A 25,999-nucleotide genomic window follows, 5' to 3' on the forward strand; every position below is an offset into this window, starting at 1 on the left:
CTCACTTTGACTTTATATTATGCTTTTCCCTTTAAACCGCTATTATACAAAATAACTCATTAAATGTGGGAAATAGACTCATGGAACATAAAAGGGCTCCAGAACTTAAAGAAAAGAAAGTTATTTTTACATTTATTATTGCAGGCTAGGGCGTCATTTATACTTCTTCAAGAAACACATTTAACTAATGATCAATGTTCTGACATTAAGAAAAGGAAATGGATTAGAGAAATTGTAGCCGCAGAAGGTAAAACTAATAGTGCTGGGGTAGCTATACTTATTAAAAATCAATATCAAGAGAAGATTTTAGACTCTAAATTGGATAAAGAAGGAAGATGGTGTTATGTTATTCTTTCTTGTACTCAACTTGATAAACCTATTTTACTTTTAAATGTTTATGCAGCTTGAAATAATCAACAACTTTTCATAGCATCACTATCTGATTTTGTCACAATATGATAAATATTATATAATTATTGGAGGGGACTGGAACTCTTATCAAAATCCGAAGTTGGATAGATCTTGTCCACAAAGAGCATTTAATAAACAAGCAGTAATAGCAATAAGTGATATAAAGGAAGATTTCCAATTATATGACCCCTTTCAGTATTTAAATAACCCTGGTAATACAAATAATTATAACTTTTTATTCAACATGTCATAAAATGTGGTCCAGATTGGATTTTTTTAATTTCAGCAACAATGATTAATTTTGAACCTTTAGTCTATATACATGCACGTTATTTATCAGACCACTCAAAAATCTCATTAAGTTTTGCTAAAGAACCTAGAGATACCATGCGGCAAAGAGGTTATAATTGGTTGCTTAACCCAAATCTGTTAAATAAAGAGGAAATAATACATGAAAATACAGATTACCTTAAAGACCTATTGGCTAGATTAGAGAAACAACAACATACACCTGATATTGAATGGGCAACAGTTAAAGCACAAGTAAGAGGGATCTTTTTGCAAAAAGTTTCATATTATAAAAAAAATACAGATTAGAGATATTCGGGAATTGGAAGCTAAAATTAAGACACTTGACCAAGAATTGATTCAAAATTATAATACTCAAACAGAAATGGAATTACTTAAATGCCAAAAAGACCTCGTCTTAATTCAAAATAGTAGATTGACATTTCAGGAACATAAAATGTTAGCGAGGTATGCCAACCATGTTCAAACACCATCAAGGGCATTAGCTAGAATTATTAATCAATCGAGAACAGCAGTACAAATTTCAGAAATACAATTTAAGAATACAATTTACTCGAAAACGGAAGATATTATTAATATTTTCGAACAGATATATACGAATATATATGGTGACCAAAAAGATCTACCTTCACATAGGACCAATGAAGATTTCTTACAAACAATTAATTTTCCGAAAATAGATGACAATATGCAAAAGGATTTGGTTAAACTGATATCTGATGATGAAGTAATATATATATATATAATTAAACATATGAAATCACATAAAGCCTGATGGTTTGACGATGGAATTTTATAAAGTTTTTGAGGATATTTTTGGTAAAATACACTCGCGTGTATTTAACTATATAATTAAGAATAAAATAAATTATCCTCATTTTAATGCTTCAAAAACTATTCTTATACCTAAAGTTAATTCTGATCCCCAAAACCCTGACAATTATAGACCAATATCATTAATAAATGTAGATATGAAAATCCTGACCTGTATTCTAGCCAGTAGATTAAAAAAAATAATAAATAAAATAATATCTAAGGAACAAGCCGGTTTTATGGCAACGAGACAAACTAGTGACAATACACTTACACTTCATACATTGATAGCTTATGCTAAACAGAAAAATCTTAATATTTATGCGCTTATTATTGATGCACAGAAGGCTTTTGACAGGGTTGACATAATTTTTTTGTTTGATACTCTACCATATTTTAATATATCCCAAGAATTTGTTCAAGTGTTAAAAATCTTATATAACAATCCTTATACAACTTTATACATTAATTAAAAGAATACAGATTAAAAATGGAACACGTCAGGGTTGTCCAATGTCCCCGTTATTATTTAATATATATCTGGAATCCTTATTCTTATATATTAAACAGAAGGTATACCATAATGCCCCAATAATTTATGGAACAAAAATATCAATGGCGGCGTTTGTGGATGATCTTAATATATATTGTACAACTCCAATTTCAGACACTAGAAAATTATTAAAAACAGTGGATGACTTTGCAGAAATATCTAATTATAAAATTAATCTTAAAAAAACAAATATTTTTCCATTAAGAACTCCCAAACCTTTCTCGATTTTGCCGCTGGTGGGACAGGTAATGTTCAAAGATAATATTAAATACTTGGGTATTGTTTTCTCTACAGATGATAAAGATGATAAAGATTTTTATACTATTAACATTAAAACAATTTGGGATCAAATAATATCTGACTTTGGGAGATGGAATAATTTAAGATTACCAGTATTGGAGAAGGTCTCAATTATTAAAATACCAAGATTATTATACATTTTTAGATCTGCTCAAGTAGCAATTTTGAAGAAATTTTTTAAACAAATTCATAAAGAATCAGCTAAATTTATTTGGGAGCCAAGGAAAACAAGGATATTGTACGATAAATTAATGATACCAAAAAATAGAGGGGGATTAGATTTACCAAATTTTGAAATTTACTATTTAATAATAAACTCTAATAGACTCCTAAGAATTGCTAATTATAATGTATGTACCCCTAAGTGGGCGCCAACATGGGTAATCTTGAATTATAAATATATATTAAATTTGAGCATTAATCCTAAAGCATTACCCTTTCTAGGAAAATATAAGCTGAAATTATATGGGATAATGGACCACATTAAAGTATATATAACATCTATAAAAAATTTATTTCAATCATCAGATCTTGCTCAACATATGATGGTTTTTCAACCCTTTCATAGGAACCCTAATTTGAGATTAAATAATCAATTAATAGATCTTAAAAATTTCCCATTAATAGTTAATTTAACTTTAATTGTCATTTACATATATCTCACATTTTCAGCTAATCAAATAAGAATTAAATTTACCTAAAAATTATCTAGTTATATTGAGACAAATTAGGGAACTCTCTATAAGCTACTTTAAGAATTTTAAACCCAGAGATGAGGATTTAACCAAATGCTCAAATTTGTGGCAGGCTCTTCAACAAGATGTTAAATTTATAAACGTATCAAATACATTAATAAAAGAGTTTAAATTTCAGGATAAGGTTCTGTTATCAAATATTGGAAAGAGAAAATCCCACTGATAGAAAGAAGTCAAATAATAAAAGCAATAGATTTGACAACAAAATCTATCTCTCTTCAAAAGTTGATGTATACTCAGCTTATGATATGGAATAATGCGTATTATACACACCTTAGCCTGCATAAATTCAATTCTAAAAACTCCCCAAATTTTCCATTCTGTAAAGACCAACCTGCTGATCTTCTTCATATGTTCTGGAGCTGCAAATGCATTTATAAACTCTGGAACTCTTTAAAAATACAACTTCAAAAGATAGGTTATCAAAGTACAACACTTTCATGGAAATTTATGATTTTGCATATCCCTCCAAAAGAACTTTCTAGATCACAAAGTATCATAATTATTAATATCTTCTTATTAATGAAACTATATATAGCTACTAATTGGTTAAACCCATACCAAACTTCATGGGATAACTTTAAAATTCTAGCTATGAGACATATATTAGCCCACAAATTACTTCTACATCAACACAATAAAAATATCAATAACCCGAAAATATGGGAACAAGTGTTTAATATCATATTAGCGTAATATTTTAAACCTAAATCTATTATGAGTTATTTATACTCTGTAAGAGAACTTTGTAACAACAAATTGTGTAATACTTGAACTAATCTCAATTATTTTTATATCTTTTTGTATAAACTTGTGTTGCAGGTGGTAGCATTCATGCAAATATTGTATATATGTTATGGTGTGATTGTTAGATACATTAGTTGGTTTTTATTTGTATTTGTATTTGTTTGGAATTTGTATTGAAAATGATAAAACAATAAAGATTAATTAATGAAAAAAAAAAGAAATCAGCTGTTATATTTAGTTGGTTGCCTGCTTTTTCAAACATTTGCTGTGCAAAAAGAAACATTTTAGGATAACACAGGATAATACAGGATAAGGAGCTCTTCCTTTCTCCTCTCCTTCTCTAAGTGTATTCATGCCGGTTATTTACCTAACTACCATATATCAGATTTGTTTCCAATATTTTGGCATTTCATTTTCTGTCTTCCATATAACTGCCATGTTTCCCTTGATCCTGTTTTCCCCTGTCAGAAGTAACCATTCACCCCATTCATAAGATTTTTTTCTGGATCAGCAAGTGCACAACATTTTCTTTAAAGTACCCCTTCACATATGTATCCTGGGTCTCAGAAAAAAACAAATCTCCCAGTGATCTTTCTCTCAGATAACCACTCCCATCTGGCTGTTTAACAGCATGTTTTTCCATTTAGTGTTATACCTCTTATCGAATAGAAGATACATGAGCCTTAGTTGGGTATCTCTGAATACTCTTCAAACTTGAAAGCTCCAGTCCCCCTTGTTCTACAGGGAACTCCATTTTATTCCTAATCCATCATCTTTTCTTCTGCCAATAAACATTTTACTGCCTAAAATATTGTTATACAGGTTCATTTTCAATTTCCAGGACCTTATTTTAACTGATATTTTGTAGTATCTTTTCCCACATGTCCTCTGCTTCTTAATTTACTGTATTCCAAAAACAGACATGAGGACTCCTCATTTTCTGATGCTCCTAAAAATAAAGGTATGTTTGCACTAATTCAGTTGTTGGGCACATAGTTTACTTTTCCCCCTCTGTTGTATGATCACAGAATTAGAGTATCTTGTTATGTGGAGATCTGGAGGTACAGATGGGTCTGTACTGTGTTGTTTTTTGTTATTTTCACTTAGTTTGATAGTTTGGGTAGTCAGTGAGATTTTTTTCTTCAACATTAATGCCAATAAAAGCAGACTTGATGCTTAACCATACTCCCTTAAATTGGCTTATCATTTAATTTGGGTGCATGCTCACCTAGACTATTTTGATGATTTGTATGAAAACTCTTTTTCTGCTGATTGCTGTGTCTGAGAACAAAAAAGTTTCACCTCCCAGGATGTTCTGTGTAGTGTGGGTATTTTGATGGCTATAACATTTTAGCTACCTTTAGATTAAAAAAAAATCAAAAAAGTCATTTAAATTATACAGAACAAATTGGTGACAAAACTGCCATTAAAACTACTTTTTGATCATTCCTTTTAATAGTTGTGAATTACAAATGGATTTTCTGTTTGCAAATGTAGGAACTTCCTACTTTAATTTGTTATGCTTCTTTGCATTTTAATGCCTCTAACACAAAACACTGATTGCCAAGTAAATAAACACATAAATAAATACAAAGATAACTTAATAACTAATGAATCAGATAATGAAAAACTTAAATCAATGTGAGTATCATATTTTTATGTCCTCTTTTATTTACAGTAAATGTGACTGTGGAAAACTGATATGCAAGCCATGTAAGTAACATTTTTTCTATCAGTTGGCAGCTTTCAATTGTTAGTATTAAGATATATGGATACAAACATACTGCGTGCATCGGCCTTAGTTTTCATTCTTGTAATAATAATTTGCCAAATTTTAATTCTAGCTATCATTTCATCATATCCTTCAGTTATGTATTTCTTACTTTTCAGTTTGTTTCAGTAATTATTAACATTTTATGAATGCTTTGTTTTCCATTTGCATGATTATGAACGTATTATATTATAAAAATGTGGCTTGACATATGACAATATTTTCATTGTTTAACCAATGATCTACTAATGTGCCTACCAGAGTTCAGATCTTGAAGGTAGTCAAATCATGACCGAGTGTCTCAAGTAAGAATTCATGTGCAGTTATCATGAGTGCATAGTTTGGCCAAGATTCATAGTCAGTGGTGAAGTGGGGAAATTTTACCTGCACTAATTTGCTCTGATCAACCTCTCATCAATTCATAGTCATGCTTGTTCCCACTAGAGCAACCTCTATTTTAGAATGTGCATTACTAGGAATCTCTAGCTGGAGCAGTTCTTCACTGCTCAGCTATATACCTTCTAAGTTCTAGCAGACAACAAACAGACACTCATTCTCCAACTACAGAGATAGACAGACTCACACACACACACACACACACACACACACACACACACACACACACACACACACACACACACACACACACACACACACACACACACACACACACACACGCGCGCACACACACACACACACACACACACACACACACACACACACACACACACACACACACACACACACACACACACACACACACACACACACACACACACACACACACACACATGCACACATACAGACACACACACACTGGCACATATACATATAATCTCTGTAACTACACACATGTATGGACATAAGGACAGACACTCACACGCCACTCATGCTGACATTACCTTCCACTAAATATATTGTATGCCACCAAATATCACACAGTTACACATTTTCTGCACTGTTCTGCTCATCTTCACATTAACATCAGTAGCAAAAACTGTATCTGGGTAATGACCCTGCAAATTAGTTGATTGAGTCCTAGCTCTGCCTGATATCAAGACCAGTTATGACTTATCACAGTGCCAGATGCACCTGTTAAGCTGCAGTATGACAAGTATATACACATTGGATAGACTGGACTCCTCTGCCACTATCGCCAAAGGTGGAGCAGTGCTGGTGCTCTTGGTCATGAGGAACCCCCCACCAGGAAGTGACTGTCTTCATGATTTACTGTATGTAGCTTGGGTTTTGTTGAGGCCATACCTTCACCCTGTAAATGACTGGAGGCCTATCCAGGAGGATACTGACTTGAGATTGTCAGATTCTTTGTACGCTGGCATAAGTCCATTTACCTGACCCAACCTACACAGGCATTATCATAGCAGAAGTCTGTTTTTTGAATATACAGATAAGAAAACAAAAGATTGTGACTCTGAGTGCTGATGCTTATGTGATACCCTATATTGTACATGCAAACAGTGGTACAGAGAATACAGAAATAGAACATACATATGCTGATCGCATTCCTGTGTGCCTGCATGCCTGACACACCTAAGGTAAATATATGCAGCAGTGCATGTGACCTGCCTCCACCCTGTACATGCAGGGATGTTGTACACACTTTCAGTTTAGTTGCTAACCTTGTGCAGCTCCCTCTGAGACATCCGAGGTTTAGCTACTCCTGGATCTGTCTTCACTCTTCCAGATATGATACCTGTGATTTTGTTATCTTCATGCAAGACATTAGGAATTTGTTTCTTCAGATAGGCTTGTAATGGGAAGCATGCTTCTAAACTTCATTGCTCAAGAAGTTTGTACAAAATACAAAAATAATGCAGAGGTCAAAGTCAAGGTCAGTTTTAAAATATTATTCTATTTTATATCAAAAGCTAATGCATTTTGCATCAACCAGCATTTTCTGAAGTATAAGAAGTATAATATTATAATGAACGGCATTATTAACTCACTGCAATCCTTAGTGATTTACCCCCAAAAAACAAAATATTGAAAGGCACAAGCCAGAAAATAGGTAAAATCAGGGACATATTGTAAAATCATGGACAATTAGAAGGTATGGTTATAGGTACCCCATCTCCAATGGCTGTCTTGTCCTTTGCTTATGGTACATGCTTGCTTGCTTGCAGATCACCTAACTGTGTCAGTGATGTGCATCAAGCATTGCTATGTCATGTGATTCTACCAAACAAAGACATTGATGAGATGGACAAAAGTCAGTCACCATAACAGCTGGTGAGCATCCCCTTTTCCCAGCTGATGGCACCACTTGATCACAAGTGACCCTAGCATTCATGACATACAGGTGCCATATGAAGCAATGGTAAAATTTCACTACAGATGTGTTATTCTTATGCTTGTTGGATGCTTGATAATCATACCATGTCCTGTTGTAATTCCAAAATGAATCATCTTCTTAGATTTGACTCTCCATTATGAACAATGACCATGTTATATTTACTAATAATTATCCTTAATTCTTCATAATATTGTGAAGATGCATGATGGCCCATGGCAGGTATTATCAAGCTTCTTACAGGCTGTGTGAGGTGTACATCAGTTTTATAAACAGTGGTGTCCCAATTTACAGAAGATGCCATTACGGTTGTTAGATCACATCACCGTATGGCCTTTTGAATCTGGCTTGAACATTGTTAGAGCTTTTATTATTGTATAAAACCTCCTCTCTATATTTCTTTTTTTTTGGTTCAATGGGAAGCATGTACAGTTTGTTATATGTATGAGGTTCTGGTTTTACTGAGTTTATGGTGTCTTCAGGTAGTTTTGCAGCAGTTAGCATTGCTGCCTCACAGCAAGAGGTTCTCTTGTTCGATCCTCGACTGTGGTGCCTTCTGTGCGGAGTCTGCATGTCCTCCCTGTGGTCGCGTGGGTTTCCTCTGGATGCTCTGGTTTCCTCCCACTTTCCAAAGACATGCTGTAGGTGATTTGGACATGATAAATTGGCCCTAGTTGTGAGTGTGTGCCTTTTGTGGAAGGTTGGGTGCCAGGCTGGCAACTCGACACCATAAAAAAACTCCACTGCCAATCATGAGCGGACAGGTAATCCACTGCGGTGACCCCTAACCGGGAAAAGCCGAAAGAAGAAGAAGAAGACTGTTCAGAGCATCTGTGTACAGGCATGTGTATGCTCACTGTGTGGGTACTGCTGCTGAGAGCTGAGACAGTTTCTAGACATAAACATTTACATTTTACAGTTATTTAAGGCTCAATAAAAATAGTATATTTTCTGAGATCATGAAGCTTTTTTGTACAGCCAGAGATGTCAGTCAAGTTTCTGAAACTAAGCATATGACAGTCCCAGATATCTAATATCAAAATAAGATCATTCACATGTAAAATATAGCTTAGATAAATGAGTAGGGCTCGATAAAACTTAATTTAAAATGTAACTTAAAGCCAGTGATAGTGCAGCAGTAGTAATCGTTTATATCATATTCAGCAGATTTAACTAAGACTGTAGAAGGGAATTGTTAGAGTAAGCTATATTTGTCACTCTTAACAACACCCTATTTTACACTGTTATAGCCTTGGTTTTGGGTCTTGAATGATTTACACAGATGTTAAAAGACAGTAAAGTGAATAATTCAATGGGTAGTAGATTCATATGCGATTTAGCTTTATTTCTGAACAATAAGTTGTTCATTAAATTGTATAATCAAATCAGCAAAGCAGCAGTGGAGGTGGGTAAGACCCTTGAGTTTCATTCTGCCAATAATTAATGGCTTTTGGGAAAAAACAAGATAACACAGAAAGGAGTACTTGGGTCACTTTTTAAGTTACCTTTATAATATTTTTTGACTTGGACTGGTGGAAATAGTGAATTACAGAATTTGCCAAATTTCTTGAAAATAGATAAAATATCTTCTATAGTTGCTGAATTTATTATAGACTTGCAACACAGAACACAAATAGTTCTCAAAGGCTGGAGTATTCTATCAGCTCAAAATTATATTGCACTCACTCTTTATTATGAAACTGGCATCCGGAACTAAAAGCGGTATTACTTTAGTGCAGTTTCAAATACTGTCCAAAGTACCGTGGTGCCCTGTTTAAAATGTAATAAAAATGTATGTCTTATGCCTGTGAGGTATTTGTGTTTTAGCATTCATTAGTCTGATGAGCACCCAGATGTGATGAATGAAAGCACTTACTAAATATTTTTAGAATAAAATAATCTACTGGTGGAAGAATTCCTGTCTGCCATTTTTATGGAATTTGCTTCACTTAGAATTCTTTGCCAGTAGGGAACATTTGAAAAAGAAATAGTATATTTTATTTTATAAACATTTTTGAAGGTTAACAGTTAACATATACCTTCTGAATATAAAGTAAGATCATGCAAGCTAATACTACCTTTATCTTTGTCAATAGGTTATTAAAGTGTAAAGTCATACATGTTGTAGTAAAGATTTTTTAAGTAGATTTTTTTAAGTATCTAAACAATTTTATGTTTATAGCAGCTTTGGCAAAAAAAGCAGTATTTGTAAGGCATTTAAACTACAGTAAAACTAATTCATGTTTTCAATTTTTATAGCAGTTATGAATAATATATGTGAATTGTAAAGAAAATAACAGATTTTCAGTACATTATTTATGGTCTTTTTCTAACTTATGTGACATATCACTTCAGGTGAAACTACAACTACAGTTATAACAACATCTGCTTCTAGTATATCAGGTATGAAACATGTCTTTATACATTTTATTTTACCTTTACTACTATTTTAATTTGTCATTTCTATCAAATTTTGTGTGTTCGTCTCAAAGTTACATACAAGAGGAAATTAGAAATTACTCATAAACTTGCTAATTAAATACATATAGCTGGAATATAGTAAAACTCACATTTGTGTAATTCATAGAACTGCCTTCAGCAGCTTAATATACTGTGATGTAGGAACATATTGAATTGTGTACCTGAAGTAGTCCAGATATGCTGTTGGTATGCAATTGGGGAACTGGTTTATTCTATATGATTTGCAAAGAATTAAATGTTGGACTTCAATGTGAAAAGCAGGACTGTAATGGAGAACAACGGATTACAAACTTGGCAGTACACCACCTGGTGATGAGATAATTGTTATATGATGTTCAACAGTGTGTGTGTGTGTGTGTGTGTGTGTGTGTGTGTGTGTGTGTGTGTGTGTGTGTGTGTGTGTGTGTGTGTGTGTGTGTGTGTGTGTGTGTGTGTGTGTGTGTGTGTGTGTGTGTGTGTGTGTGTGTGTGTGTGTGCATGTGTGTGTATGCGTGTGTGTGTGTGTGTGTGTGTGTGTGTGTGTGTGTGTGTGTAGAAAACAGCTTTATATTTCAGTGTTTCATCTACAAATTCAGTGCCTGCACCCCTTAAACAATAAATTGCCTATGTTACATCTAAAAAAATGCTAATCTTGTATATTGCAATAGGAATAAGTGGCAAGCGGAAACACAGGTTCATAGTTACTAGTCATCTCATCCAAAGGATGACATACTCAGGACTGCAGCACTCCACCCCCTTAAAATACAAATCTACATGCAGTGGGAGTACAACCTACAACCCTCTACATCAAGATTCAAGTATGCTACCTGCTGTGCTACTAAGACATTTGAAATTTTACACCACACTAGTGATACCATTTGTTAAACAAAACAGTTGCACATTTTAAGCAGACTTAGCATGAGCAGTAGTAAACTTCTTTTCCCTTGAAGCTCAGAATTCCTTGAAAATAAATTCCACCTGCTAACTCTAAATAGGGCATTTCACTCTCTTTCACACACACATACCTCAGCCTTTGTGAAAATCTGTACAGTTGAGAAGTATGAGTCACACACATACATCCCCTGACCTCCTTAGAAAATGGATAGAACAAAATTGTGTGCACTAGTATGCATTTTCTGAGGACATGACATCTTAAACTCAACTTCAGTCTTCAGTTATTTGCCAGAAATAACACAATTTTATGAGAAACAATCTGAAAATATCAGGCAAAAATCTGGATAATTGTGAGGTATGACCCCCCCATACACCCCTCCCTCCCTCTTACAAACACACACACACCCTTAGTAAATGAAATCTTTGCATAGAGATTAATCCACACACATGTCCCTTAGTAAATGGAATCTCTGCATAGAGATTAATCCAAACACAATGGACCTTAGAAAAATGGAGCACTTCTGCCTGCACATAAACTAAAACAGCAGTGCATAAACCAACCCTGCATAAGCCTGCATAGAGATTAACACACACACCTTAGTAAACGGAGTCTGCATAGAGATGAATCCAAAAACAACAGAGCACTCCTGCCTGCATATAAACTAAAATAGCATAGCACAAGCCAAGACTGGGCATTGACAACAGCTTGTTACTTAGTTCTTCATGTTTACAATAACAGCGTGGCTTACATAAAGGGCTGTAAATATGTAAGTAGGGCAGTTAAAGCCTGTCAAATATAAGAAAAACACTTACACTTCATCCACATTAAATGGAACAAGAAAAAGATTACATTATTTCATAATTATTCCGAAGTAAAAACAAGGATATGAGTAACAATCAGAAAACAGTGACGGTCTTTGCATCATTCTGCAAAAGGAATCTTCCCAACAATCACAAAACCATATATTCAGCATTGCAGACTAAATATGAGCATTTCTGTGCCATATCCATATCTCAGCAAGATTCTGTTACAGACTAAAATTAAAAAGTAAACTTTCCCCTACATTTTAAGTTGGTACAGATTATATCAAACACTGCTTTACTCTTTTAAGTTTCTCTCCACAAGACGTTGACACTCAACCCTATGCCATCTTGATGCTGTCCCCATAGCAACATAAATTAAGAACAGGAGCTTCAGACATTTTAGTCTATGTTTTTTGAAGGTAGGACGAGCATAGCTCTCAACCTTACATCTCCAAAATGAGGTACATTAGCCATCATAATGTGGAACACAAACTAAGATCTTACAAACAACTTCAGCTAGGAAGGACATAGGATGGTTAAATATGCTGTTTTTACTTAAACAAGATATTTTAATTAATATGATTTCTTTTTAAAATGGGTATCAGCTAAAAGAATTGCTAACACTGAATGTGTAACAGTCTACAGACCCTTTTCGGTGTGTGAAACTTCGAGGACCATGAACATTTTAAAATCCCACATAAGTACGGTATGTTCCTCTTCTGTATAAAATAAACAAAACAGAGCTTTTCTCTGACAGAAAAATCCTTACCTCAGTCAGCCTGCATATAAACAAAAATGGCAGTTCATAAAATGGATCACTGTGACTCTGGCAACCTTTGCGCACTTTTGTGTTTGAATTTACGTTAGCGTGCAATGCACGCATGGGTCTCTTATGGATCTGGCGCCTATGGATGCAAAGGGCGTTCTTAAAGAGGAATGCCCTTTAAAAAAAAAAGTTTTTTTTTAAATTAAAATAAAATTTATTTCTCGGCCAGCCAGTTCTAGAGGTGTGCAAGTGCACCCCCTTGCACCTGCCTTCGGGCGCCCTTGCAAGCAGGACTAGAATGTTTAATTTAAATGTTTTTCCAGTTAAATGTTGTTACAGTGATTAAGGATAATTGCTGCTTAGACAAACTAAGACAGTTGTATATTCAGAATTTTAATTCAGAATTATCACAAGACATGCAGTACCCCATGGAAATGGTAACATTACCATATTTTACTGCTACAAGTACTAAACATGCAACATAAGTTATTTTGCCTTGATTTTAAATTCATAAAGTTTTTCTCCATAATAAATTCCTAAATGAAATTCTGGAAAACATTTTCTAAGAGGTAGCCTAAAACATATTCAAGCTTTTGCATTGGTTTAGAAACTCATTCCCATGTCACTAATATTAATCTGTTTTTCACCATTAAAAGATGGTTTCAGTTCAATGCATGAAATCCCCTTAAAACTGAATGTTTAGAAAAGATAGCACATAGCAAAACAACTCCAAACTTCTCTGTGTGGAAGATCAGTCCATATATTTTAATTAATCACTGTATGTCAATCAGATAAGACAATAGTAGTAGAAGTAACAAACTTATACTCGTCTTACGTCAAAACAAAACAAAACAAAAAATAATAATAGAAAATATATAATTGTACAGCATTACTAAGTATTCAAAAGTAATCCTAGTAAAGTAGGCAGTCTGTTTCTAGTCGAAAATCCTTTATTAAGGACACAGACAAGCGATCCAAGTAAAACAAAAATAGAGTAATAATTTCCTCACAAGCCTTCTAAATATATATATACTTTTTATCAGGCATGAAAGTGGTTTATTGTGCTGTAAAACAAAGTGTTATTGGTACACATGTTAAATTCATATCCTTTCCCCCATTAGTGTGACATTCGAGCTGGTCCTGCCCTACTTAGTAGCTGTCATAATAATATAGCCCTTATGTACTTTAAATAAAATTTATAATGATGTGGTAATTCTTATTTAACCAGATTATTAAGCAGATTATTAAGTCTGTGATTTTATCCAAGACAATACACTACATGGCTGGAAATATATCAGCCTTAGTTAATTTGGCAATCAAAAAAGTATATAAATATATACATATACATTTTGCATGTAAAAATCAATTTCTATTTTCATAACCTATTGTTAACTAATATCACTTTCATCCTTCTAGACTTCTTCAGGTCTGTGTACAAGAACCCTAAAAACAATCTATAAAAAAATATATAATTGTCTAATTAATTAGTATTGTTATTACACATCATTTTGAATAAAGTGGAAAAAAGAACTAAAAAAGTAAAAAAAAAATTATAAATAAAAATAAGAAAAAATGTATGTATGATGATGGAATCAAAATATACACTTAAATTATAACTGATTGAAAATGGTATTTAACACCAATTGGTAGAATAAAATAAAATAAAATACAATTAGTCATGTAAACAATGTGGCAATTTTTTAAGTTCCAGTGCACTTTTAATTGAACAGTAATAGTTTAGTCCAGGCTTCCTAAAAGAGTTCAGCTTTAATTGCCACATGAGTTCATGTTTCTTCAGAATATTCGGGATGTCTCATTCAAGATCACCAATGTCTATGCGATCCAGGATCTGGAACTTAAAACATGTGTGTCTTTTATGAAGAGAAAGGTCTATGGCTAAATGCATTATTTTTACATCCAGAGCAGATTTTTGACAGATGACTTGAAATCCTACGCTTGAGTTTATTTATGGTCTTGCCCACAGAGAATGCATCACCTTCATTGCACTGTGCCCTGTAAATTACTTTTGTAGTGTTACAGTCACTCCCTGCACTGGTTTTAATGATGTTCTTTAAATAAGGGCAATAAAAACTATCACCTTGCTGTATAAATATACAAAATGTACAATTAGTTTCACATCTTGTAGTGCTTTTCTCACATGGTCTGGGTTTAGGAAGGCCAGGAACATTAGAAGTTTTGTTGAATTTAAACACAGACCATATGAGAAAAGCACTAAAAGATGTGAACATAATTGTACTGCATCAGAGTTTCCACAGTTTCCTGTTCCTTCCATTGATGTCTAACTACAAGTGAACATTTATACTGGTTTCCTTTGGAAGGCTCCAAAATATCTTGATATGGCAGCACTCGACCAATTGCTTCCTGTTCCACTGGTTTCCCCTTATTTGGATATCCTTTGCTCAATCCTGTTGCGGTGCTTTCTGCATTAGATTTTTTACGCCAAATCCTTCACTTTGCAGGTGTTCCATAACCTCAATTTCTATTACTTTAACTTCTCCAATACTAATTTCCTTTTCTACTTTTCCTCTTTGTCTTCTTATTTTTTTGTATTGTAAAGTTTTCCATATCTGGATTCCTTTGCCTGTATTTCTCTTCAAATGTCTTTGCTGCTTGCTCTTTTTGTATTGGTTAGATTAGCTTTCTCCTTTGCATAAATATTACACCACATTAAATCTCATTTTGTTTCCCATGTCCATATTTCTTCTTCGGATGTCTACTGATCTTCTTGCTTCTCCTTACTTTGTGGACTCACTCCATCATACTGTGATATAATCTGTGTTAGACCTTCTACATCAAATCCTTCACTTCACAGGCATTCTGTAACTTCAACTTCTATTTTTTTAATTTCTACTTTACTTATCTTCCTTTCTGCATTCCATCTTTGTGATATTATTTTTTATTGTAAACATTTCCATATCTGGATGCCTTTGCCTGTATTTCTCTTTGAATATCTTTAGGGCTGTCTTTTATATACTGATTAATTTGGCTTTCTCCTTTGCATAAATATTACACCATATCAGATCTCTCTTCTTTCCCATGTCCATATTTCTTTTTTATAGTTTTCAAAAATATTTAGGTTTTCTTGTATACATTTTTGCACTTCCTCTGATACTTCTTTTTCCAACCAGATCAAAGTTTCTTGATCTATATAATGTTTTTCAAAAATCTGTTGCATTAGTGAATGCAAATTTTCATTTGAATCTTCTGACAGTTTTCCATGGAAGTATTTTTCTTTCCTCTAATTTATCTCTTAGTCTATTTGTATATCCTCTGTCTGGAAATTCTGGGATTTTTGGATAATAGTAACAATACATACATTCTTCCTTATCCTCAATAGTCCACTCTATCATCTTTATGGCTCTTCTCTGGCCTATCAGTTTTTGTGATTTTTGTGGACTGCCACTTCCTTCTACAACAGGGGGGCATCCTCCCTCTGGGGCTGGCCTGGCCCTGTTGTAGGAATGTTTCCATATTTTGAGGATTATACAGTCATTTTTTCTTGTCTTGGTACAATTGCGCCTACCAGGATTGGACACTTTTTTATCCTGGGTCTTGTGCACCCAGCTATCTTTTTTTTATTTTTGACTTCCGTCCATGATATATGCTATATGACTACAGTCTATATATCAGTGTCGCCTTGGTGAGATTTTGTAAAAAAAACAGGGTCCACCTCATGAAGGTACTCACCAAGACTTGAGGATGAATTTAGTTTCAGCTGTACTACTCTCCTTTGCTTGCTGACTTCATATGTCCATTCAGATATATATAGATGTATAAATATATAGACATATATGTATATACAATGTACATATATACACATACATATGAACAAAAAAATAAGCTGACTGTTGTTTTTTTAGTCAACCTAGTTTGGTCAAAGCAATATTTTACATTGCATGCTTTGAGGTTGTCATTCGGTGCATGCATAGATATATGTTGATGTTTTTGTATGTCTTTTTTGTCAGCATTAATCTTATTGGCATTTGCTTGGACATCAGTGGGTGAAACCGATTTGTATGTTTGTTCCTCATCCCTTGGAGCTTGGCATTAATAGCACTATTGAAGATGCTGGATTTCATATTTTGGGTCCAAGTTGCCATGGTTTAAATGATATTGGAAGTGCTGGATTATTTTGAAGTTTATTACACACACATACACACACACACACACACACACACACACACACACACACACACACACACACACACACACACACACACACACAATAACACTTTTAAAACATCATCATTGTCATCATCTTCTTTCGGCTTTTCCCGTTAGGGGTCGCCACAGCAGATCATCTGTTTCCATTTCTTCCTGTCCTCTGCATCATGCTATTTCACATCAACCGCCTGCATGTCCTCTCTCACCACATCCATAAACCTTATCTTAGGCCTTCCTCTTTTCCTCTTACCTGGCAGCTCCATCCTTAGCATCCTTTTCCCAATATATCCAGCATCCCTCTTCAGCACATGTCCAAACCAACGCAATCTCACCTCTCTTGCTTTGTCTCCAAAATGTCCAACCTGAGCTGACCCTCTAATATACAGATTCCTAATCCTGTCCATCCTAGTCACACCCAGTGCAAATCTTAACATCTTTAACTCTGCCACATCCAGCTCTGACTCCTGACTTTTCATTAATGCTACCGTCTCCAACCCATGTAACAGCTGGTCTCACTAGCCACTTGTACACCTTCCCTTTCACTCTTATTGGTACCCGTCTGTCACAAATCACTCCTGACACTCTTCTCCACTTATTCCACCCTGCCTGTACTCTCTTCTTCACCTCTCTTCCACACTCACCATTACTCTGAACTGTTGATCCCAAGTACTTAAACTCATCCACCTTTACCAGCTCTACTCCCTGCATCCTCACCATTCCTCTACCCTCCCTCTCATTTACACACATATATTCTGTTTTAGCCCTGCTGACCTTCATTCCTCTCCTCTCTAAAGCATATCTCCACCTCTCCAGGGTCTCCTCAACCTGGTCCCTACTCTCACTACATATCACAATGTCATCTGCAAACATCATAGTCCACGGTGCCTCCTGTCTAATCTCATCTGTCAACCTGTCCATTACCACTGCAAATAAGAAAGGGCTCAGAGCTGATCCTTGATGTAATCCCACCTCCACCTTAAACATATCTGTACATATCCTGTACCACTCTTACATACTTCTCTGCCACTCCCGACTTCCTCATACAATACCACAACTCCTCTCTAGGCACCCTGTCATATGTTTTCTCTAAGTCCACAAAGAAACAATACAACTCCTTCTGACCTTCTCTGTATTTCTCCAACAACAGTCTCAGAGCAAATATTGCATCTGTAGTGCTCTTTCCTGGCATGAAACCATACTGCTGATCACTAATCATCACCTCCCTTCTTAACCTAGCTTCCACTACTCTTTCCCATAACTTCAAGCTGTGACTGATCAATTTTATCCCTCTGTAGTTACTGCAGCTCTGCACATCACCCTTATTCTTAAAGATAGGTACCAAAACACTTTTTCTCCACTCCTCAGGAATCCTCTGACTTTCCAAAATTTCATTAAACAATCTGTTTAAAAATTCCATTGCCACTGGTATATCATCTGGGCCAACAGCATTTCCATTCTTCATCCTCTTCATAGCTGTCCTTACCTCCCACTTGCTAATCTGCTTCACTTCTTGATTCACTATCCCCACATCATCCAACCTTCTCTCTCTCTCTCTCTCTCATTCTCTTTATTCATCATCCCTTCAAAGTACTCTTTCCATCTACTCAGCACACTCTCCTCACTTGTGAGAATGTTTCCCTCACTGCCATTTATCACCCTTACCTGCTGCACATCTTTCCCAACTCTGTCCCTCTGTCTGTTTAGTGTCCAATCTCTCATACAACTCTCTGTATGCCTTATCCTTAGCCTTCGCCACCTCTCATCTCCTTATACTCATGTCTACTTTCTTCATCTCTTTGACAATCCCACTTCTTCTTCACCAGCCTCTTCCTCTGTATACTCTCCTGTACTTCCTCATTCCACCACCATGTCTCCTTGTCCTCCTTCCTCTGTCCACCTTTAAAACGCACGAAGAAATTGCTCACAAGGAACCAACTCTTGTAGAATCCAAAAGTCAAATGAAACAAAGTCCATAGCACTACATTTAGCACATTTTGCCACTATTAAAAGAAAAAAGCAGTCCAGGTTTCATCCCTTGATAGGGTTACTTCAGTCAATTTTGTACATGCAAAAGCATGGAAGCTATATACCAAGCTTTCACAAAACTGGTATCAAATACGTATTTCCAATATATGTAGCAAGGCAATTTTTAAATATTTAAATATTTATAAAGTTTATATAAAGAACATCAAAAGCTATATACATATAGTTTTATTATATATATTACTTATAATGATATATAGGATAATAATATAATAAGAAGTTACTAGGCTGTTGGCCCTGAGCCCCTTACAAGCCTAGCCAAGACTTTAGCCCATGTTCCAGCAAGTCAGCACCTGATGCCCCTGTCCAGCAGGAATACAGGTGGAATCCCAGGGGTGTATTTTCTGTTCCCCATCGCGTTATCCTGGTTGCAGTTAAAAGGGGTTAATGAGCTACTCTTTGACATGGACAGGAAGTCTATAACACAGAAGGGGAAGTCTCTGGGAAACAAATCTGTTCTGACAACAAGTCCTGTTGATGTCACAGACCAAGTTGAAGTCACGCATGTGTGTTACTCAAGTGGAGCTTGACTTGTGGATATGTAGTAGTCCCATTAATGTGGGGTCTGAGTTTGCTTTGTATGCCAGACAGAGGTTATATCTAAGGAGTCTGTATGAGACTGAGTAGAGGGACAGGGCTTTTAGCCTATCATTGTAGGGTAGATGTTTGGGGCCCTGGATTCTCCTGGTGATGAACCTCTGTGGTCTCTCCAGCTGCTGCATTGCTTTGTGAGGGACATGCATAAATGGGCATTGTACCCAATAATGGGTCTTATAAGGGAAGAATACAGGAATGTTATGACCTCCTTGTCCCAAGATGAGATACCCTTACTAATGAGATGGGCCATGTAAAAAGTTTTTCATATAATGGAGGCAATATGGTGGTCAAAAGTCAGTTTGCTATCAACCTGGGTGCTGAAGTCCCTCATGACAGACTGTGTGCTTAGGACCTTGTTATTAATATGATAACTTGTACAGATGTTACTCTCTCCAAAGGGGATGATGAGGCATTTTTGGCATTCAGTTTGAGGCCATGTTTCTGGCACAAGTCATTTGTTTGGGTGAGACCTTTTTTGAAGATATCCATATCACTAGGGGAATGAATGACAGTGCCCAACTTGCAGTCAACTGCAAACTTGGTCAGCCATGCCCCACTAATTTTGGCCTGCACCTCAGAAAAATGTATCCCAAACAACAGAGGCCTCAAGACTAATCCCTGGGGTACACTGCTCATTACAGGTCTACTGCTTGAAGTGGCTTTCCCTGTTTTGACAAGGTGGACTCTATCAGTTAGCCACTTTGCTACCCATCTGGTAACATGTGGATTGATGCCTAGTTGAAAGAGTTTATTTATTATACCTGAGTGGGGAATAGTATCAAAGGCTTTGGCCAGGAAAAAGTAGAGAGTGTGCACCTTCTTCCCCTTACCCATGGCTTTGGTCACTGTCTCAAAGAAGTCGATCAAATTTAATAGGCATGACCTCCCCTTGATGAAATCAAACTGCATGGGATTGAGTGCTTGGAGATTGCCAATGTCCTTGTACAGAGGTCCATGATAATCCATTCCTTGGTCTTGCAGATCAGGCGAGTTAGGCTGATGAGTCTATAATTTTCTGAATCAGTGGACACTTGACCTTTGCGCAAAGGGATGACAGTGACTGTCTTCCACTCATCTGGGGCAAAGCCAGTACTCAGGCTTTGGTTGAGTAGGGTGTCTAATTTTGCTGCAAGTTCCTGCCTGAGTTCATGTAGCATGTGGCCTGGGATTTTATCAGGTCCCATGGGGGCTGTATTTTTTACCTTTGAGAGGGCAGTGATGAATTGCTCCCTAGAGATAAGGGAGGGAGACAGGTGATGAGGATATCCTGAATTACTGATGGGGATAGAGGGGTGAAGTTTTCACTGAACCTGTCTGCCAGTAGGTTGAATATATCTACAGCATTTGTGTATGTTGTGTCCTTGACAACCAGTTTTGTGCAGATCTGAGTGCTTCCTGTGAGAATATAGACATATGTGAAGACATCCTTATGATGGTCTTTAGCAAATATAGCCAATTTGGACTTAGAGTTTGCTTTGGAGGATTTCACTAATGTTCTTATTTGCTTGTTCAGGTTAAGGAGAGATTATTTTCAATTAGGCACCTGCTTCTTGTGTTTTGGCATGAGTAGTTCTTCCAGTCTATGGTTGGATAATTAAAGTCGCCCAGGATCAGGATAAAGGGTTGCATCTTGATAGATTCAAAGAGGTCCAGTTAGGTGTAGTGGACATCTTGAGTCAAAGTTGGGGGCCTGTAGATAGCTATTATTTGAATAGGGGTCATGTCAATAGTTAACTGCACCTGGAATATCTCCTGTGCATCATACTGTTTGACCAGCCTGGAGGTATGCATGTCTTTGATATATATTGCAACTCTACCTCTTTTTGCTTTGCTGCCCATGGTTTGGGATCTGAATACATGATAATATGAGTAACCTGGTATGGCAGTTGTGTTCTCTTCAGCTTTGAATCAGGTTTCTGTGACTGCACAAGTATCAGCATCTTCTAGGTTAAGAATACTTGCAATGAGTGCAGTGTCATATTTAGACTCCTAGTGTTTAACAGCATGACATTTAACTCGCATTTTGATGAAATGTTCATGTTGGTAGTTTTGACCTCATGGCATTGCCTAAAAAAGGCAAGAGCCTTTGCCAGAAGCTTGAAATCTAAGGGAGATAGATGCAGGCCAACTCTGGCAAACCATCATGGTCTGTCAGTCATGTCTTCCCAGGCTGTCAGGTAGTGGATCTCCTTGGAATAACACCAGAAACTAAGCCACTTAAAGTCAATTATTTTCTGTTTGTGTTGAGGCATCATTCTGGGTGACAGTAGGATGCTGCTTAAGGCTGGGAACATACCTGCCTGGGACACATATTCAGTAAGCTTGACCATGTCTTTCTTCATATAGTCCGGGGAGGTACTTCTCAAATCATTCACGCCAACAAGAATTATGACAGAGTCATAACTGTATCTGTTGTTGAGAGACTTGTGTGCATGGGTAATATGATGGATTCTGGCACCTGACAAATGACTAACTGTGACTTTCCAGCCTGGTGAGGGACACATCTGTGTGTCTCACAATGGAGTTGCCTATGACTAATATGTTGAGTTTATACTTAGGCCTTAGTGGCTGTGAGACACAAGTGTGTGGACTCTGTGTGGTGTGGTGGGCAGTAGAGTTTGCATCTTTTTTTGCCTCAGAAGTCTTTTTGTTTGGGCATGTTTTTGTTGAGGATCTCCGCATATGTGGGTGTGTGTTGTGTAGGTGTGGGTAGTGTCTGACTTGTGGTGTTTGTGATGACAAACTTTTCAGTGCCAGATATACTGACTTGCGAGGGAGAGAGCATAGACTCTAGGTTCTTAATGTAGTTGCATCTCTCACAAATTATGTTCCTAGTTGGTAGTAGTAGATGGTTCTCTGTGTACATGAGACAGTTGCTACACTGTCTAAGTATGCTCATATCAATCAGACTGGCAGGAGAAACTGTGGAAACTCTCCATCCATATTTATCAGAATCTATGATGAGTACTACTAGGTGATTGCATAAGTGCTACTAAGAGAAAATTTGTAGCTGGAATATCTTGCAATGGGTTAAAAAAGGGCAGCTGCAGTGTGTGACATGCAAACAAGCCCAAACCAGCTCAGAAGATAGAATATTCTAGTAACACAGAAATCTAGCCAATCGTGCTAGTCCCTGATTTCTTTACCAGCTTCTGCAAGATAAGGTTCAGGCAGCCCTGTTACTCTCACTAGCAGAAGAGATAGGCCCCTACCAACACAAAATGGCTGCCAGAAACACAGAAGGCAAAAGCAAATAACTTTGGATGCAGCAAACTTTGTATCCAGAGTATGCTACTCATTGTAAGGGTAAGAACACAGTACAACTTACAAAAAATTACAAATTAACCACTTACAGACACAAACAGAACTCACAGTATGAAAAAATACAGTTAAACAGTAAAGAAATGCAGTAATATGCAGTTAAGCAGTAATGAGTTGTAGTAAACAGCAATGAAATACAGTTAAATAGTAATGAAATGCAGTTAGTAGTTATTTGCATTAAAACAGTGCAAAAGTGATAAATTAGTTCACAATCACAACAGTAAAAGCAGCTCAAATAAAGCAGCAATTCAGTAGAATACTGTCATCAATTTAACAAGGGTACTGATAATCAGTAACAAATGTGGCAAACTAAATGCAGCTGAACACCTAAGCACAAGCAGCAAAATGAAATAGGAAGAGGCACACTTTTTTTTTAAAGTAAAAAGTGAGGAGACAGAAGATAATTCAATGTTAAGCTATGTGATGGGTCTTCACAACTGATCACACTGTACTCAGTAAAATGAGCTGTTGCAATAGGTGGGCCTTTACAACTGATCTCACTGTACTTAGTATAATGAGCAGATGCAACGGGACTGGGAGAAGTATCCAATATCAAATGTATAGTAGAGTCGGGCATCTCAAAAGACACCAAGCCACCACTGCAAGATCAGAACAGAGTTAAGGATTCAATTCACTAAAAACAGTTGCACAGTTTAAACAGGTATGCAGCAAATATTTTTTTAGATAATCAGAAGTGCAGAAAAAAATTGAAAATAAGCACATATCTTTTGCAGTCTCACAGCAGTTTTTTGGGAAACAGCAGAGCAAGGGAAGGCCTAACGCATTGCAGCTTTCAGCAGACAAGCACAGATTGTTGTAAACACTGGATATTTAAGGCAGAGAACCAGGAACCAGCCAATGTTCAAACTGTCCAACTAAAAAACACCTTAAACCGAGCTCTGTAGCAGTATCTCCTGCCAGATCAGACCAAAATGAAACTTCCTCCCATGAGCCATGTCAGACTCCAAACCAGTTACAAGTGGCATCCCACAAGGCTCAGTCCTGGGACCTCCCTTGTTCGGTATATATTTCTCAGAGGTACAGGCCAACACGGAAGGACTGTGGCTGACCAAGTTCGCAGATGACTGCAAACTGGCCGCCATAATCAACTCTCCAGCCGACACAAGCATCTTCCAAAAGGGCCTCATAGAAACAGACAACTGGTGCCAGAGCCATGGCCTCAAGCTAAATGCCCAAAAGTGTATAGTCATCCCCTTTGGCAAAATCAAAGTGCCCACAAATTACCACATAGGTGGTAATCCATTAAGTACGGAAAAAGTAATTAGGGACCTGGGGACCCAAGTTGATAGCAATCTCTCATTTGACAGCCACGTGGCCAAAGTGGTTAGAAAAACATTTTATATAGCCCACCTAATCATGAAGAGATTCACATCTAGATCAGGGGAGGTCATCGTGCCTCTTTACTCATCCCTCATCAGGCCCATAATTGAGTACAATGCCCATTTTGGGATGTACCTTACCAGACACCTGCAGCAACTGGAAAGACCCCTAAAGTACCTCACCAAGAGGATCAAAGGGCTCAAACAGATGCCATATGCTGCCCAGTTAAAGAAACTCCAGCTCTACTCAGTGGCATACCACCTGCTCAGAGGTGATCTGTGCCTGACATATAAAGCCATGTCCAACCCGGAATTAATGGACATGCTGCACCTCAGAAAATCCAAATCCCATCAAGCTACGCGCTCGAGAGACTTGAACCTCAGCACTGAAATAAATAGGACATGCTGGACAGATTCATAACCCAGAGGCTCCCTTCACTCTGGAATAAAATTCCAGTCCAGGTTAGACAGAGTCCCTCATTGACTCTCTTCAAGAGGAATCTTGATGAGTGGATGGGAGATCATAGGTTTACTCCGGGTATCACTTCTGTGTCACTGTTAGACAGAGGCACAGTATACTAACCTCAAAAAAGGGCATAGCAAAATTCATTTAAAATGGGTGGCGAAAGCCAAACACACTCTGGCTAGGCTTATAAATGCCCTAGGGCAGATAGCCTAGTATGAACCTATGAACCTATGAACCTATGAACAAAGCAACAGTTAGACCTCTCTAGACAAAAGATTAACTGTACTACAAGCTCCAAAGACCAGAAACAGTAGTAGATTCAGCTCTATGCTAATGTTTTTCAAGTGCAGCAACAAGTAAAATGAACAAGCAGAAAAAAACAAAAAAAGATCAGAACAGAGTTAAAGATTCTATTCAGTAAGCCTACAAAACAGTTGTACAGTTTAAATGGATATGTAGGAAATATAATTTTAGTTAATCTGAAGTGCAGTAAACAATTGACAATAAATACTTATCTTCCGTAGTCTCACAGCAGTTTTTTTGGAAAACAGCAGAGCAAGGGCAGAAGGCCTCACTCACTGCAGCTTTGAGCAAGCAAGCACAAACAGCTTTAAACACTATTTAACTCAGAGAAACAAAAAACAGCCAAAGTTCACATGATCCAGTCAAAAAACACCTTAAACCGATCCCTGTAGCAATAACTCTAGCCAGATCAGACCAAACTGAAATTCCCCCCCACAAAGCAACAGCTAGGCCTCTCTAGACAAAAGATTAACTGTACTACAAACTCCAAAGGTCAGAATCAGTACTAGATTCAGCTGTATGCTAGTATTTTTCAAGTGCAACAACAAATAAAATGAGCAAGCAGAGAAAACAAAAAGGGGACAAAGATCAGAAAAGAGTTAAGGATTCAATTCAATAAGCCTAAAAGACAATTGCACAGTTTAAACAGATATGCAAATATTGTTTTATTTAATTAGAAGTGCAGATAGCTGAAAATAAGCACATATATTTTGTAGTATCAGAGCAGTTTTTTGGAAAACAGCAGAGCAAGGGCAAAAGACCTAACTTACTGCAGCTTTGAGCAAACATAAATAAACACATACTTGTTACCGACTCAAAAATGAAAAGTCATCAAGTACATATCCAGATG

General features: G+C 36.5%; 1 protein-coding gene across 1 annotated transcript in view; it reads left to right on the forward strand.

Moving 5' to 3' along the window:
- Positions 1-25,999, forward strand: part of LOC122815693 (mucin-19-like) — a gene marked incomplete in the record, with an annotated part of 520,597 nt that overhangs the window by 248,602 nt on the left and 245,996 nt on the right. Inside the window, 2 exon segments of the mRNA XM_044088393.1 lie at positions 5,567-5,601; positions 10,326-10,373. Of these exon segments, the coding sequence (XP_043944328.1) occupies positions 5,567-5,601; positions 10,326-10,373 (83 nt within the window).

The sequence above is a fragment of the Protopterus annectens genome, chromosome 11.part0, assembly GCF_019279795.1.
Source record: "Protopterus annectens isolate FY-2018-M chromosome 11.part0, PAN1.0, whole genome shotgun sequence".
NCBI classification, from domain to species: domain Eukaryota; kingdom Metazoa; phylum Chordata; order Ceratodontiformes; family Protopteridae; genus Protopterus; species Protopterus annectens.